Source organism: Anabrus simplex, chromosome 2, assembly GCF_040414725.1.
Source record: "Anabrus simplex isolate iqAnaSimp1 chromosome 2, ASM4041472v1, whole genome shotgun sequence".
NCBI classification, from domain to species: Eukaryota; Metazoa; Arthropoda; class Insecta; order Orthoptera; family Tettigoniidae; genus Anabrus; species Anabrus simplex.
Genome location: NC_090266.1, coordinates 174,945,729 through 174,962,741, shown reverse-complemented (window position 1 = coordinate 174,962,741; position 17,013 = coordinate 174,945,729). Strand labels below are relative to the sequence as shown.

Sequence of the window (17,013 nt, the reverse complement as noted above, 5' to 3'; positions counted from 1 at the left end):
CATGATGATCAGGCATTGCAGATTTCATCCATTTAATAATTACATTTGTATCAACTATGTAGTCTAAAACTATTAAAATATTTTATATTTTCCCAAATATGGGTTTTACCGAGCTCGATAGCTGCAGTCGCTTAAGTGCGGCCAGTATCCAACTAGCAAAAAAAAAAAAAAGGAGCAAATATGGGTTTTATGACAAAATCCTTTCAAAATTCACGAATTATCCCATAAAAATATGTTTGCAACATTTGTTTATTTCAGAAACCAAGTAAGTGGAAAAATTTTCAAATTTTTTACTGCAAAGTTAATAAGCACAGAGTAATTTTCCATACATAGAAAGTATTAAAAGATATAATATAATTCTTTCAAGCTAAAATATTAAAACTCCTACCATAACATTTTGTCTAATGCTAGACAGTGTTTTTCATTTTCCCAAAAATGACAGACTTGGCGCTTGACTGGTTTCTGAAATAATTGATTCAATTGAAATGCATGTTTATACATTTAAATGAAGGATTGTCTTGTCATCTTTCTCATTGCAATTTGTTGTGAAAATAAACTACCCTGAAAGGGGAAGAAGTTAGAATAGTGATATCCCTTCGGTAACAGCTGCATAAAAGTATGCTGTACAAGTTTATCATGCTTATTCCTGCAGTGAAAGAAATGAGTGCAACTATAATGCAAAGGTTATATCTTTCAACAGATAATTTGGGCATATGACTTGGGATTGTCATCATCCTGTGAAGAACTTGTAGTTCTTTATCTAGCCTTGTGCTTCCAGTTTCCATGTTGATATACAACTAGATAAGAAGTTTCATGCACATCCTGTACTAGCCCATTCATGTATCATGCTTTCTATGTAAAGAAGTTTGGAGATTTTTGTTATGCAAATGAGCTGGAATTGAAGTATTTAATATCAAACTTCATAGTATGAGCTGTGATGTGTAAATAATGAGTGTGTGTCAAATAATCACTTAGTATTTTTTACTTTTTTTCAGTTAACAAAGGAAGTGCCTCCTATTATGAACGTATTAAATATACATGAAAACTTAATAGAAGCCTTGTTGGAAATGCAAGCATATGCAGATGTGCAAGCAGTATTGGCTAAGTATGATGACATCAGTTTGCCAAAATCTGCAACTATATGTTATACAGCAGCACTCTTGAAAGCAAGAGTTGTTGCTGACAAGTAAGTAGAGATCATTCTCTTTTTATAGATTTTTGAGTAATGACCTGCACTGTATTATCATTGATATGCCGACTTAACCATCACAAGGAGTTATTCACTTTTACTCTGTTTGCTGTATGTGTACTTTTAATTACGTGTGGAAAATTAATAAGATGTAAATATAGTCTACTACCAGCTTGGAGGAAGAAAAGTGAATTAAAGTATTTCCCACATTCATTATCTTGCCACTTGAATATTTTCTTGAATAATTGTCCAGTATTAGGGGAAAGTCTAAAGTCCACACACACCTGTCATTTCTCTTCCAGCTGAGGTTATGGCAGAATGTGAGTTCACCATTGCTGTTGTCATTTAGGATACAATTGTTCCATTCAGAGTTCAGTCTGGGGATTCACATTGTAAATTTAATTTCCTCTGAAATAAGTGTTTTTACTGACGAAGGAAGTAGCATAAGTTGGCAGTATAATTGAATTGTAGTTTATGTAAGGTTTGATGTGTAGATTACGATTATATGCAGACTGTGCCTTCACTATTTGTATTGTTCTTCACAAATGTGTACATGTTAACTTATTGATTTCAAAAAATGGGTTGCTGTTATCTCTTGATAAAAAGATTGAGACTGCACATGTCCAGAAACTATAGAATACTGCAAACAGAGTTCCTAATCACAGTAGGTGCATTTTATGGATGCTTGCTGCAGGCAGGCTTCCAAGTTGCACATCCTCTGGAGTGATGTCCAAAATCTCTCTGGTATGACTGAAGTATTCAAATCCACCTACAGTCCAGGAATATCTAATGAAATACGGTATAGACAGGAGAACAGAACTGATTGCAAATTATACATATTAGCAATGAAAAAGGTCATGTGTATGTGGTAATTGTGGTGCCAAATCTCTAAAACTCTTTGATGACAATGAAGTGCAGTTGTAGGCAGTTTACATTTGTAGTGTGAAAACTGTTGAACTGATGTATAATTTAAAACCTCACGTAGAATGGACAAGACTTAATGAAACTAACATTAGGTTAACCTAGGCAATGAGGTGCTTGGGTGTAGGCAGAATCAGGGCAACGCGGAGGCTAGAAAGCAAACCTGCGTCATTCACCGTCAAAATACTGGCTGACAATAGGAGTGAGGGCTAGAGGAGGAGTGGGCAGTTATCTCTGTATATAACAAATACAATCCTAGAAAGTACAGAAATTCCAACTCCCCTACCAACCTTCCATCACCTCTCCATCCTGTCCCCTGCTACCCCTTACCCACCTCTCCCCTAGCTCTCACTCTTATTTTGTCAACAACCGCTCTCACATCACATTTACTGTGGTGCAGGCCTTCGTAGTCATAAGACAACTATGTAACTGTGAAATAGAGAGGTAAGTCTCGTTGAACTTTTGTCTTTGCTTTGTCTTTCTTTTTCTTTCTCCTTGAGTAAGTACGGTATTTCTCCGAATCCAAGACAATCCTGAATGCAAGATGACGCACTTTTCCTTTAAAAATGAATAAATCTGGCTTGAAAAGTGCGTTGTGAAATCATATGAATGCCCTTTCTTGTACAGTACACATTTTTAAACTATCTTTGTCTCCACACCAGTGCCAAATATTGGCTTTAGTTATGCCGTATTTTCTTGTGGCTGCACAATTATTCTTTATTTCCGCAAGTTTAATAACCATTAAATTAAAATTGGCAGCATAGTATCAACGAGAACCCGTTGAAAATTTGCCAGCAATACCTGTGCCACGTCTTTACAACACAGCGATCAATCAGGAAAATATTCCTGCTGTGTATAAAACTGTTACTTTTACTAAGCGTCAGGCACAAACAGCTGCTGCTAGATGCGCGTTGGAGGTCAATGAGTTTAATGCACCGTGGTGTGGCCATTGCACCATTGGATTTTTCATGCACATACCTCACTATTTCATTTCTGACTTCTTTAAAGCGTCCTTGTTGCGGGCCACTGAATGCATTTTTTGTACATTATACATTTTTAAGCTATCTTTGTCTTCATGCTACTGCGGAACATTTGACTATAGTTATACCATATTTTCTTGCGGCTGCACAATTATTCCTAATAAACTGCTAATTTTAGTAAGCATATATCCGAGCAAGAGGATGAGTTACCTACCTACCGGTAGTGTTGTTTACTGTAAGGTCATGAATGTAAGATGACCCTTGATTTTTCACATGATATTCTGAGAAAAAAAACCTTGTCTTGGATTTGAGAAATACGGTAATTGATTCACAATATCTGTTCTTCTTTTTCAGACATCTACCAACATAATTGATCCACATCGACAAATATACAAGTTTTTTCACCGAACCACTTGTCCATAGAGCTAAGTTATAGATGTCCCCCTCAGTCAGTTCAATAAGTTTGTAAAATACAATATCTCTATACTCGAAAGGGAATCAGACTTGTCATAAATATGCCACATCTTGACATTTCCACCAGTCACCTGGACAATGTTACTTCATTTGTTATTATATAACAACCCAGAAAGCAACAAATGGATGGATAATGATTTATTGCTCATACTTTATAACAGACAACATAGACTCAAGATTTTAAAGTGTTTTTTTTTAATATTTCTAATATTTTACCTGTTATTGTTTTAATATAATGGCTGAGGATGACCTCACAATCAAGGTCAAATAGTCCCAATGAATGTTCTATGAAAATATAGTTACATCATTTTTATGTGTGTGTTGAATAGGTGGTCCCACTCCTACCCCATTATATGTGAATTAGCTGTCAATACAGATCAGTATGAAATTTATTACATATGATTCCCACTACCTGCCCTTTCCTATCCCATCCTCGCCTGAAGACCCATCTGTGCCATGCGGCATAAGGCAAAAATTGTAAGTAACTTGTTATGTATTGATGATGACACACATTTTATGTATTTGTAATCTACACACCAATCCCATTCACATAAACTACAGTGTACCTGCAATCACAATTGCTACTTGTGCAAACTCCCTAGTGAGAACACCAAGGTGCCTGCTGCTCTTGTGAAGACTTAACGGAACATGCCATCACTTACTTGTATTTCTTTGGAAATGTACCATGGATAATGCTGTCCAGTTGAGTAGTGATTAGACTATGTTCAGGATACCTTTTCTATCTTCCTCTCCACATTGAAGACGAGCAGAGTGGGTCCTAAATAGGAGGTTTAATCACAAGTTGCTCTAGAGCCTGTCCTCGAGCAAAACATCGTTAACACAGTCGCTGCCTACCTGCTGGTTTATCGTTAAAAGTCCTTGTACAACACTGTCCAGCTCCCATCGCAACTCTTCTGTCATCATAGGGCACTGTTGTGTGTCAAATCTTGTAAAATGCCCAAGATATTTTAATACGGAAATATGGCACACTAACATTCACACGGTTCCCGACAGATGCCAAGCCCGATCCAGTGGCGTAGAAACTTCCAGACTGCAAGGACAAAAGTAAGCAAGCTTGTAGTTTTACGTGAATGTTGATATCATGATTATAGCTGTGAGCCTTCCTGTTTTACACGGAAGGAATCCGAACCACAAGAACATGACTTTTCATTTTATAAATCCCACATGTGTGGCCAGGATTCGAACCACAGCCAGATTGGTAATGTTTCAGTGATTATGCTACTCAGCTATTACACTATCTTCTGCAGAGTTTGTTGGTTGCTCCGTTACTGATATTAAGGATGTAGATGAGCTTCTTCAGTCAATTTGTTGTTCGTTACATTTGTACTTTTTATGGCTATAGGCACTATGATTTGTCCAGGGTGCCATAGCATGAGGGCTGATCTGATTAGGCGATACGTCTGGAGGGATTCAAGCATATGTACTCTTCATAAAAAATTAAAGCCATTGTAACACTGCTGATGGCTTGATACACTTATTAAAATTAAAACAGTCTATATCACCACACATTAAAATAATTTAATCAAATTATGTGAATTTTAATGATCCACTGATGATGGAACGAAGATTCCAAAAACTGGTTTTGGATTAAATTATTTTAATGTGTACTGGTATGGACTATTTTAAGTTTTTGTAAGCATACATCCCAGCAAGGGGATGAGGTACCTAATATTAAAGCCATTTAGATTGATCTGAGATCTGAGAAACCAGTGATATGATCTTGTACATTAGTGCTCATTGGATACTTCGTGGGTGATGAGAATGTCTTTTTGTGTGTATGAGTGTGTTCATGAGTGTGTGTGCATGTGTGTGTGTTTTTATTAATGTAAAAATTTCAGTTTACTTAATCATAGTTATTGCTTCCATTTATAGATTTTCTCCAGATATAGCCAGTAAAAGAGGCTTAACTACTGCTGAAATGACTGCAGTTGAAGCTATTCACAGAGCAGTAGAATTCAATCCACATGTGCCAAAGGTAAGTGATTTGATGTTCTTTTGTTCTAGCTGACAGTATTAATGTACTCTCTTCATATTTGGAAAAAAAAAAAAAAGTTTATGAAATAATGAAGGAATCAGAAAATACACCAGGTAAGTTTGCTCCAGATGTACAATTGTCTCCTTTTCTACTGAGAGTGGCAAAGGTAACATACCGAGAAATTCACAGGCTGGAGCTGGTCCAGTTTGATTGATAGTGCATGTGGCCTCACTGAACGGAGCCATAGCATGATGCGCTGGAGTGATGTATTTAACTGAAGGTTTTGTCTTACCTGTATTTCATTGCAGCTGTTGAATGTGTTTGCTATTCACATCCAAGCACAAGTCGCAGCAATGTAGAAAGTTCTGAAAACCTTGCTGTAGTTAATCTTGGTTTATACTGTTCATTTATACTTGGCTTATACTTACAATATCGTATTCAAGAAAATGTAGGGGGTGAGAATCGGCAGCAATCTTGCTAACCTCTCAAGCCTGACATTGTAAAACTGCATGCTGCACCCACAGCATGCTTTATTTCTAGCCTGCTCCCAATGCTGAGCGCGGTGTCTAATGAATTTCGCTATAATTTTCAAACAGGTGGACAAAAAATTATCAAAGAAACACACAATAACAACATATTGCACTATAATATAAACATATGCCAACCTGGTTATCCCTGGACAGCTGGACATCAATACTGACACTTTGTGTGATAGATTTCAAAGCAGAGAAAATCGCTCCTCCGACATAACATTAGGAATGAAAGGCGTTTCATTGATATGTTTTCTACTGAAATCTACCTTTATGCTAGACTTCTGAACAATGCCCATCAATATAAGAAGTGCAAGATACACCCTTACCTCATTGGCATTAGTGTGCCTCCAGTTCGACAGCCGGGATTTCGTCAGTAATTTTAGGCGTAACCGATGTTGCTGCAATTATTTATCAGCGTACGCATTGGTTTCATGAACGATTAGATCTATCAAAACATTGTCTGCAAACAGTTCGTGAAAGCCAAGTGGTGTTCCTTCAGCTGGGTCCATTTTATTTTTACATGCACAGTCACAATCGAAAGGTATTGGCGGGTTTATGATATCACAGTCGCTCCATGTGTTCGCATTTCTCGGCGTATTATCACGAATTACATCGTCAGTATCGCTATATTCGCTGGACGTTATCGCGAACTCATCCTCTAAATCACTGTCACACTGAATTACTTTCACTGCCACTATTAACCAGTAAATTAATTATTTCCGCATCACAAATCACTCCGCTTGGACCTGCCATGTTTACAAACAAACTCACGGTCCTTTAGCGCGAAACACGTGCAGAGCTCTATGAACTGATAAGATATGCGACATCTCTCGGGAATAATTATTAGTTCTGAGTGTAGCTAAAAGCTGCCTCTTCCTGCCACCTTACGATGAAGCAGATAACTGTTACGAAATCCACGTAGCCTGCGTTTCAAATGTCATGGTGCACCATTGCGCCGTACTCGCTGTGACCGTAGCAAACCAGTCTGCGCGCCATTGCGCCGCACACGCTAGGGGGGGGGTTAATCTTCTCATGAATGAACCGATGTGTGAGCTGTTGCACTATCCTGCTGTAAGTTTATTTCAGCTCATTTCCTTGCCAACTCAAATGTCTTGAACGACCGTGTCACCCAGTGCTCTTTTCGGACATTGCTTTTTCATATCAAAAACACATCCAGTTTATCATCCATTAATAAATAACCACACTGCGGTACTTTTCAATGGTCAAGCGGCCCCTGGGTAGCATCTGTGAAAATTATGTAAGCATTTTTCAAACTACATTTTCTTTAAAAGTTATATCACCGAGCTCGATAGCTGCAGTCGCTTAAGTGCGGCCAGTATCCAGTATTCGGGAGATAGTAGGTTCGAACCCCACTGTCGGCAGCCCTGAAAATGGTTTTCCGTGGTTTCCCATTTTCACACCAGGCAAATGTACCTGTACCTTAATTAAGGCCACGGCCGCTTCCTTCCCACTCCTAGCTCTTTCCTGTCCCATCGTCACCATAAGACCTATCTGTGTCGGTGCGACGTAAAACAACTAGCAAGAAAAAAAGTTATATCTCAACAAGAATTAATATTCGTTGTTGTCTTGTGTATTGCATTTTCACTGTAACATGCCTTATCTGTTCAGATACAAGATCTCATCGAGCTCGCAGCGAGTGGAATGTTTTTCACATAATCCCTCATGGAAGCTCTTGTACCTGGCATCAGATCCCTCAGCCTATGGCTGTTGTACAGCGCCTCCAATGCATTAGGTCTGCCTCACCCTGTACTTCCTCTGCAAATGTTTCATATTGTTGCTTTCATTACATAAGCTCAGGTATATGTTCAGAAAAATCTTCTTAAATCCATTGTTCAACTATTGTTTTCTAGTGGAAAATGAATACAGAACACCTGGAAAGAAGTTATAAAAATGAAATTGTGGTATGTTCATATTAGAGGGCAGGTAAAAGCACTGATCAATATTCTGGTCACATAGACCCAAGGAATGTTATTACAGTATAACTCAGATTTTGCGTGACCTAGATTTAGCGTAAGCCTGCATTAAACGGTAGAAATTTTAAGTCCCAAAAATTATTCCATAGGAGTAGTGCACTTTTATATTCAATTTAACGTAATTCACATGAGGGCAAAACCCGCAATTAGCGTAAGGAATAGTTGAAATTCTCAAGTACTTATTTTTGTTCATTATGGTTATGGGACATTAAGAACTTATGAAAATGTCATAAGCTTGCTAAAAATGATTCAAGGCAGAAGAGGAATTTAGAGCACAGGCACTTATCGATAAAGTGTGATGTCAGACTCAGATACACATCTGACCAGGCCGCTGTAGTATAGTAGAAGCAAACCCTGTTTTAATGAAAATATTATTATCCCCTTCAATAATCCCTATATTAATCTGTGCAATATTCTTCGGTTACAATGAGAACACTTTTACTGATTCATCCATTATTATGGACAAATTCGGGCGTGTTAGTTTCCCGTTATCAATATTCATACACTTTACTTCAGTCTCCAGCGTTTACATCGAATGCGATCGATCATCTTCCGTATCGATTCATCGCCCACGAACGAGCCAAGACTGACTTGAGCGAGCTCTCCCCACAACTCTGACTAGTGTAAACAAACATTGGGTGAACATGTTTTCACAAGAAGTGCACTGACAGCAGTTGTTAACTCTTTAGAATTAAAGGCTGAAGTAAAACGATTGCTTAATTTTAATACTATATACTGAAATAAAATAAGAATGTGATAATTCTCCTCCTCAAGATACAGCAATGTACATAACTAATTTCAGAGGTTAGGTTATATAGTTTTGCATTTGGTTAAATTTGAGAAAGGCTGTTCCCACGTATTTTTATAGTGATACAGTCTGGATTGAAACTTTGTCAAAAATTTCATTGAAGAGACAGACACACTTTATGAAGAGTTTCTAGGCTGATTGACAGTTGAAAGGTGCTAGAACAGGCAATCTCTGTGATCTTTCATTCGTATAAGACATAAAGTGTTTTTCTTTGATTTCAATATGAAACCTGGTGTTTAAATGTAGAAATTGTTAGCCGTTGTTGAAATTTCGTCTAAAAATGAAAAAAGAAAATGGAAGATGAGAGAACAAACTAAAATTCCTTGAATTGACAAGTGAAATAAAAACAAAGACTCGCGTTCTGTCATCCAGCCCTCAGTGTTGACACACTTGCGTAATTTGATCGTCTGAATGAGTGCGAGCTTGTGTTTGTCTTGAGATATTGATGATAAGGGGAAACAGCAGTGAAGGGGAAGTGGGGGGAGGGGAATGATTTACCTTGTATAGATCGTGTTGTGGGGAATTTATTTGTTTGTAAACAGGTGTTGATTTTTATTAATTCGTCAAATAATATGATTTTTTTTTCATTGAAGTTATAAATGGGGTTATTATCTCTTTCACTTTTGAAAATGTTAAGGAATTTTCCCTTATTAGCTGCCGGGATAATTTCCATGCCTCGACTAATGGAAAACTTATGGTTACATTCATTCATTATGTTCATTCATTGCTGAGAATCTTATATGCCTACCAGCAATTACGTGTTCCTTGTAACGCATATTAAAATTCCTACTGGTTTGACCAATATAGGTGGCCTCGCATTGCATACATTTTAACTTGTAGATGCCAGATTGCATGTATTTACTATTATTATTAAAAATGTGGATGTTATAAAATATTTTAGAATTAGTATTGTTTTGAAAGCGATTTTGAAATTTTGTAGTTTTTTTAATGTTCATGATTTGATAAAGATTATTGTTATTGTAATTAAAGGTGACGTGACAGTTTTTTTTTCCTCCTCAGGTTCCTTTTTTTTTCAGGGTAGTGGGTGGTTTATTGTTTGTTCTTTTTATAATCTTGTTGACATAATTCTTGTTGTAGCCATTGTTAATTGCAATATTGTAAATATGATTTTTTTTGCTGTTGTTTTTGTCCGAGAGGGGGATGTTAAGGCTCTATAAATCATGCTGTGGAATGCAGCTTTCTTATGTGCACCAGGGTGAGGGGAATATATCCAGAATGTATTTACTGTCAGATTAGGCTTTCTATGTATATCATGATTGTCATATCTCACCTTCAGCATTCTTCTGTAACATCACAGTTCAAAAGCTTCTGTTCTCTTTCTTTCTGAGCTAGTTATCATCCACATTTCACTTCCATACAATGCCACGCTCTTGTGATTTTAAGGTCTAGGAAGCTGATTGTTTAATTTTTTTTCTGACTCCTGTAAATTCAACATGGGGGCTTAAATATTTGAGTTGATGTAGTATAGTTTCACTATTAGTTTCCCATTGGTCTATAATTGTATAATTGTAAATGTATCGTCTACGTATCTAGACCAGTGATAAATGCCTTTAATTTTGTTCATTATTTTCGTCTCTTCCAAGTTGTCAATAAAAATTTTGGCCAATATTCAAGAGTTTGGTGAACCCATTGGTAAACCTTTTTGTTGGTATGTGGTGGTGGTGGTGGTGGTGGTGGTGGTGGTGGTGGTGGTGGTGGTGGTGTTTGAGTCGTCAGTCCATAGACTGGTTTGATGTAGCTCTCCATGCTGTTCTATCTTGCACTGTACAGTACTAATCTATAGCCTACATCTTCTCTAATATGCTTGTCATATTCATACCTTGGTCTACCCTTACTATTTTTACCACCTACACTTCCCTCAAAAACCGACTGAACAAGCCCTGGGTGTCTTAAGATCCTGTGATTCTATCTCTTCTTCTCGTCAAATTTAGCCAAATCAATCTCCTCTCACCAACTCAATTCAGCACCTCTTCATTTGCGATTCAATCTACCTATCTCACCTTCAGCTTTCTTCTGACCGAGCTCGATAGCTGCAGTCGCTTAAATGCGGCCAGTATTTGGGAGATAGTAGGTTCGAACCCCACTGTCGGCAGCCCTGAAAATGGTTTTCCGTGGTTTCCCATTTTCACACCAAGCAAATGCTGGGGCTGTACCTTAATTAAGGCCACGGCCGTTTCCTCCCCACTCCTAGCCCTTTCCTGTTCCATCGTCGCCGTAAGACCTACCTGTGTCGGTGCGATGTAAAACAACTAGCAAAAAAAAAAAAAAAAAAAAAAAAAAAAGCATTCTTCTGTACTATCACATTTCAAAAGTTTCTATTCCCTTTCTTTCTGAGCTAGTTATTGTCCATGTTTCACTTCCATACAAAAGTCTTCAATAACATATTTTTAATCCTATATCAATTTTCTTAAGGAAGGCATTCCTTGCTTGTGCTAGTCTGCATTTTATGACCTCTTTACTTCTGCAATTGTTAGTTATTTTACTACCCAATTAACACTATTCATCTACTTCCTTTAAGACTTCATTTCCTAATGTAATCCACCCTGCATCACCTGACTTTGTTCGACTGCACTCCAATACTTTTGTTTTGGACTTATTTTCATTTTGTACTCCTTCTCCAAGACTGTCCATACCATTCAGCAATTTCTCCAGATCTTCTGCACCCTCTTTGATTTCCTTTACTGCCTGTTCTATATAAAAATTGAAAAGGAAGTGGGGGGTGGGGGCAAATTACAGCATTGCTTCACTCCTTTCTGGATTGCTGCTGCTTCTTTAAAACCCTCTATTCTTATAACTGCAGAGTGATTTTTATACAGATTGTAGATAATCCTTCATTCTCGGTATCTGATCCCGATCACCTTCAGAATCTCAAATAACTTGGTCCAATCAAGATTATCGAATGCTTTTTCTAGATCTTCAAATGCCATGTATGTGGACTTCTCCCTTTTAATTTGGTCCTCTAAGATCAGACGTAAAGTCAGGATTGCTTCACGTGTTGCTACATTTCTTCTGAAGCCAAATTGATCCTCTCCCAACTCAGTTTCAACTTCTCTTTCCATTCTTCTGTAAATAATATATGTTAAAATTTTGCAGGCAAGAGATACTAAACTAGTGGTGTGGTAATTTTCTCACTTGTCAGCACCGGCTTTCTTGGGAATAGGTATAACAACATTCTGCTGAAAATCGGATGGCTCTTCTCTTGTATCATAAATTAAATGAAATTGCCTCGCCATGCTGGCAACAGCTCCCGAAGGGCCATGGCCTACAAAGCGATCGCTGCTCAGCCCAAAGGTCTGCAGATTATGAGGTGGCATGTGGTCAGCACAACGAATCCTCTCGGCCGTTATTCTTGGTTTTCTAGACCGGGGCCTCCATCTCACCGTCAGATGGCTCCTCAATTGTAATCACGTAGGCTGAGTGGACCTCGAACCAGCCCTCAGATAAAGGGAAAATCCCTGACGTGGCCGGGAATCAAACCCGGAGCCTCCGGGTAAGAGGCAGCTACGCTACCCCTACACCGTAATTCTGAGGGAATGTCATCATTTCCAAGTGCCTTGTTCCTATTTAGGTCTCTCACAGCTCTGACCTCAAAATTGGGTCTCCCATTTAATCAGCATCCACAGTCTCTTCTTGTTTCAGAACCTTGTCATCTACTTCTTTACCTTGATGCAACTGTTGGATATGTTCCTGTGATCTTTCTGCCATGTCTTCTTTACCTAGAAGTAGTTTTCCAACTGAGCTCTTAATATTCATACACATAGTTTTCCTTTCTCCAAAGGTTTCTGTGATTTTCCTTTATGCAGCATCTACCTTTCCTAGGACCATCCAACCTTCAACATCCTTGCACTTCTCTTTCAGCCATTCTTCTTAGCTGTCCTGCACTTTCTATCTACTTCATTCTTTAATTACCTGTATTCTTTTCTGCCCTCCTCTTTTTTTGCATAGTACTATTGCCATTCATCAGTCAGATCTAGCATCTCCTGAGTTATCCATTGATTCTTAGTTGATCCTTCATTACTTCAGCAGCACTGCTGACGTCATTCTTCCCGACTGTCCATTCTTCCTGTATTGTATTTCCTTCAGCCCTTTCATTTAGTCCTTCTGTGACATGTTCCTTGAAACAGTCCCTCGCACTCTTTTCTTTCAACTTGTTTAGATCCCATCTGCTTGCATTCCTTACTTTCTTTAATTTCTTCAACTTCAGATGGCATTTCATGACCAACATGTGGTCAGAGTCCACTTCTGCTCCTGGGAAAGCCATGCATTCCAACACCTGGTTTCTGAGAGTCTGCCTTATCATATTTTATTATTGAAAATGAAATTGCTATTATCTAAGATAAACTTTAAAATGTTTACGAAATCCTCTATTTTAATTATACTTATATTGTTCTGTTTACTTAAATTATTTTTATTTAGGATTATGGTTTCTGTTACTGGAATAACCGGGCGAGTTGGCCATGTGGTTAGGGGCGTGCAGCTGTGAGCTTGCATCCGGGAGATAGTGGGTTTGAACCCCACTGTCGGCAGCCCCGAAGATGGTTTTCCATGGTTTCCCATTTTTACACCAGGCAAATCTTGGGGCTGTACCTTAATTAAGGCCACGACCACTTCCTTCTCATTCCCAGGCCTTTCGTATCCCATCATCGCCATAAGACCTGTCTGTGTCAGTGTGACATAAGCAAATTGAAAAAAAATAAAGTTACTGGAATACTGGCATACGTATTGGTAATATCGTATGAATGCATGGTGAGGTATGGGTTTAATGTAAGCTTTTTGGTAGTGTGTGATAAAAAAATGTATTTGAAACTAGCCTAAGTTGGCCACAAGAAGACTGAAACATGCTCTAGTTTAGGCATGACTATTTAGTTATTGAATACTATATAACATATTGAATAGGTGGAACCTTGATAATAAATTCTTTTTAAAAATTAATCTTTGAATTCGTTAATGTCAATCTGGAACCAACTATGAAATTCATAAGTTGTAATGATGGAACTTGTCAATGACAGCTAACATTGTTCTATTTTTGGGTGCCTCCTTATCAAATTATTCCTTGTAAATTATTTAATTTAAAGCAAACTCGGCCCATTTCTGTTCCCCTTCTGTATGTCTGCAAGAAACACCTTCTCCTCTGTTGTAATTTCAGAAATTAACACTACTAAATTCACAACATGTTGAAGCATTATATACAATAAATACGGGAATCGTGGACACCATATGAGCAGTAATTCCAGTATTGTCATTTTGCCACATACTGTATAACTTAATTTCTCCGAATGTGATAGTATTCAAGCACTTTAGGCTGTTTCAGTTGTGAAATTACCAGCGTTTTGCCCCAGTGTGACAATGGGTTCATCAGTTGGATTAATGATAGTTTTTTAAATACACTGACCGGCAAAAAATAGTGGAACTTGTAAAATATTAATTTATTCCACTAAAGTGTGTCGGTTTTCTACTATTCATTTGAATTTTATAAAAGTAATGTTTGGCTATAGAAAATAGACGTTTCACAGCATCCATTAATTTTCATTTTTCCATACATTTTGCGATTATTAAGCGAGTTGGTCATGCAGTTAGGGTCACGTAGCTTTGAGCATGCAGTCGGGAGATGGTGGGTTCGAATCCCACCACCAGCAGTGCAGAAGATAGTTTTCTGTGGTTTCACATTCTCACACCAGGCAAACGCTCGGGCTGTACTTAAATTAAGGCTGTGGTCGCTACCTACCCCTTTCCCATCTTGCCATCGTTGAAAACCTTTGATGTGTTAGTGTGACATTAAACCACTAGCAGAAACACAACACATTTTGCAATTCTTGAAATTTTTCAGTTACTTCTTTTCCATTTCAGTTTTTTTTTGGTCAACTGTTATTAAATTTAAGATCCATTAAACAATGTTAGTGTTTGTGCTGCATTTCATGAAGCCATTGGTCATTAAATATGTGTTTCCACCCCCTAGCATCTATGGTGGCCTTTAAATGCTCGGGCATACTGTTCAGAAGTTACTGGATGGCCTCTGCCAGGACGCGATCCTACTCGTCCAACAGAGGTGTTTTCATTTGATGGTGGTGTCATATTGTCTGTCATGTCTCTGAAGCGTATCCTATACATGCTCATTGGGATTTATGTTAGGACTCAGGACTATGTGCGGGACAGTCCAGAGTATGAATCCCAACTTCCTGCTGATCGCCATATCACAGCATTTCAGGCAAGAAATAAACGGGAAAAATTATTTTGTTAATGGAAGCCATTTCTCTTCAGTTTCAACTTAGATAATTTATAACATTCTGTCTAAACTGTCTAAATACCTGAAAAAAGAAAACATTTCCTTACCAATTGTACCAGAAAAAATGTATAATTATTTAAAAACAGAGTGACATTTTTCATTCTTGAAAGAACATCATCAGATTGTTCCAAATCATATGTTTTTTTAATGAGTTAAGGAATATGAATGTTAAATGCATTTATGTTTAAATTTTGTTTATACCCTTTTAATAGTTGCATGTTAGAACTTAATGAAGTGCTCAAGCTGTGCTTCCTCTCTCCTTACTAGTCCAGTAAAGTGTGGGACGTGTCATTCTGTTTTTTAATTAATGGTATCTTTTTCAGGAATAGTCCTGTCTGGACAGTAGTAAAGAATCTTAGGAAGGGAGGGAAAAAAGGAAATGAACAGTGTTTTGAGTAATTCAGGTGAACTCATAATAGATCCCAGGGAATCACTGGAGAGGTGGAGGGAATATTTTGAACATCATCTCAGTGTAAAAGGAAATCATCCTGGTGGTGTTGCAAACAGCCAAGCTCATGGGGAGGAGGAAAATGATGATGGTGAAATTACGCTTGAGGAAGTGGAAAGGATGGTAAAGAAACTCCATTGTCATAAAGCAGCAGGAATAGATGAAATTAGACATGAAATGGTGAAGTATAGTGGGAAGACAGGGATGAAATGGCTTCATAGAGTAGTAAAATTAGCATGGAATGTTGGTAAGGTACCTTCAGATTGGACAAAAGCAGTAATTGCACCTATCTATAAGCAAGGGAACAGGAAGTATTGCAACAACTATCAAGGTATCTCATTGATTAGTATACCAGGCAAAGTATTCACTGGCATCTTGGAAGGGAGGGTGCGATCAGTCGTTGAGAGGAAGTTGGATGAAAACCAGTGTGGTTTCAGACCACAGAGAGGCTGTCAGGATCAGATTTTCAGTATGCACCAGGTAATTAAAAAATGCTACGAGAGGAATAGGCAGTTGTGTTTGTTTCGTAGATCTAGAGAAAGCATATGACAGGTTACCGAGGGAAAAGATGTTCACTATACTGGGGAACTATGGAATTAAAAGTAGATTATTAAAATCAATCAAAGGCATTTATTTTGACAATTGGGCTTCAGTGAGAATTGATGGTAGAATGAGTTCTTGATTAGACAAGGCTGTAATCATTCACATTTGTTCGTAGTTTACATGGATCATCTGCTGAAGGGTATAAAATGGCAGGGAGGGATTCAGTTAGGTGGAAATGTAGTAAGCAGTCTGGCCTATGCTGACGACTTGGTCCTAATGGTAGATTGTGCCGAAAGCCTGCAATCTAATATCTTGTAACTTGAAAATAGGTGCAATGAGTATGGTATGAAAATTAGCCTCTCGAAAACTAAATTGATGTCAGTAGGTAAGAAATTCAACAGAATTGAATGTCAGATTGGTCATACAAAGCTAGAACAGGTCAATAATTTCAAGTATTTAGGTTGTGTGTTCTCCCAGGATGGTAATATAGTAGGTGAGATTTAATCAAGGTGTCGTAAAGTTAATGCAGTGAGCTCGCAGTTGCGATCAACAGTATTCTGTAAGAAGGAAGTCAGCTCCCAGACGAAACTATCTTTACATTGGTCTGTTTTCAGACCAACTTTGCTTTACGGGAGCGAAAGCTGGGTGGACTCAGGATATCTTATTCATAAGTTAGAAGTAACAGACATGAAAGTAGCAAGAATGATTGCTGGTACAAACAGGTGGGAACAATGGCAGGGGGTACTCGGAATGAGGAGATAAAGGCTAATTTAGGAATGAACTCGATGGATGAAGCTGTACGCATAAACCGGCTTCGGTGGTG

The 17,013-nt window shown here is 38.0% G+C and overlaps 1 protein-coding gene across 6 annotated transcripts in view; it reads left to right on the top strand.

The window, feature by feature from the left end:
- LOC136862726 (protein ST7 homolog) overlaps positions 1–17,013 on the top strand; it is a 374,644-nt gene that overhangs the window by 258,085 nt on the left and 99,546 nt on the right. For all 6 annotated transcript variants that reach the window (XM_067138951.2, XM_067138952.2, XM_067138950.2 and 3 more), the window contains 2 exons: positions 996–1,186; positions 5,458–5,560. In XM_067138951.2, coding sequence (XP_066995052.1) covers positions 996–1,186; positions 5,458–5,560 — 294 coding nt within the window. The remainder of the gene's footprint in view (positions 1–995; positions 1,187–5,457; positions 5,561–17,013) is intronic.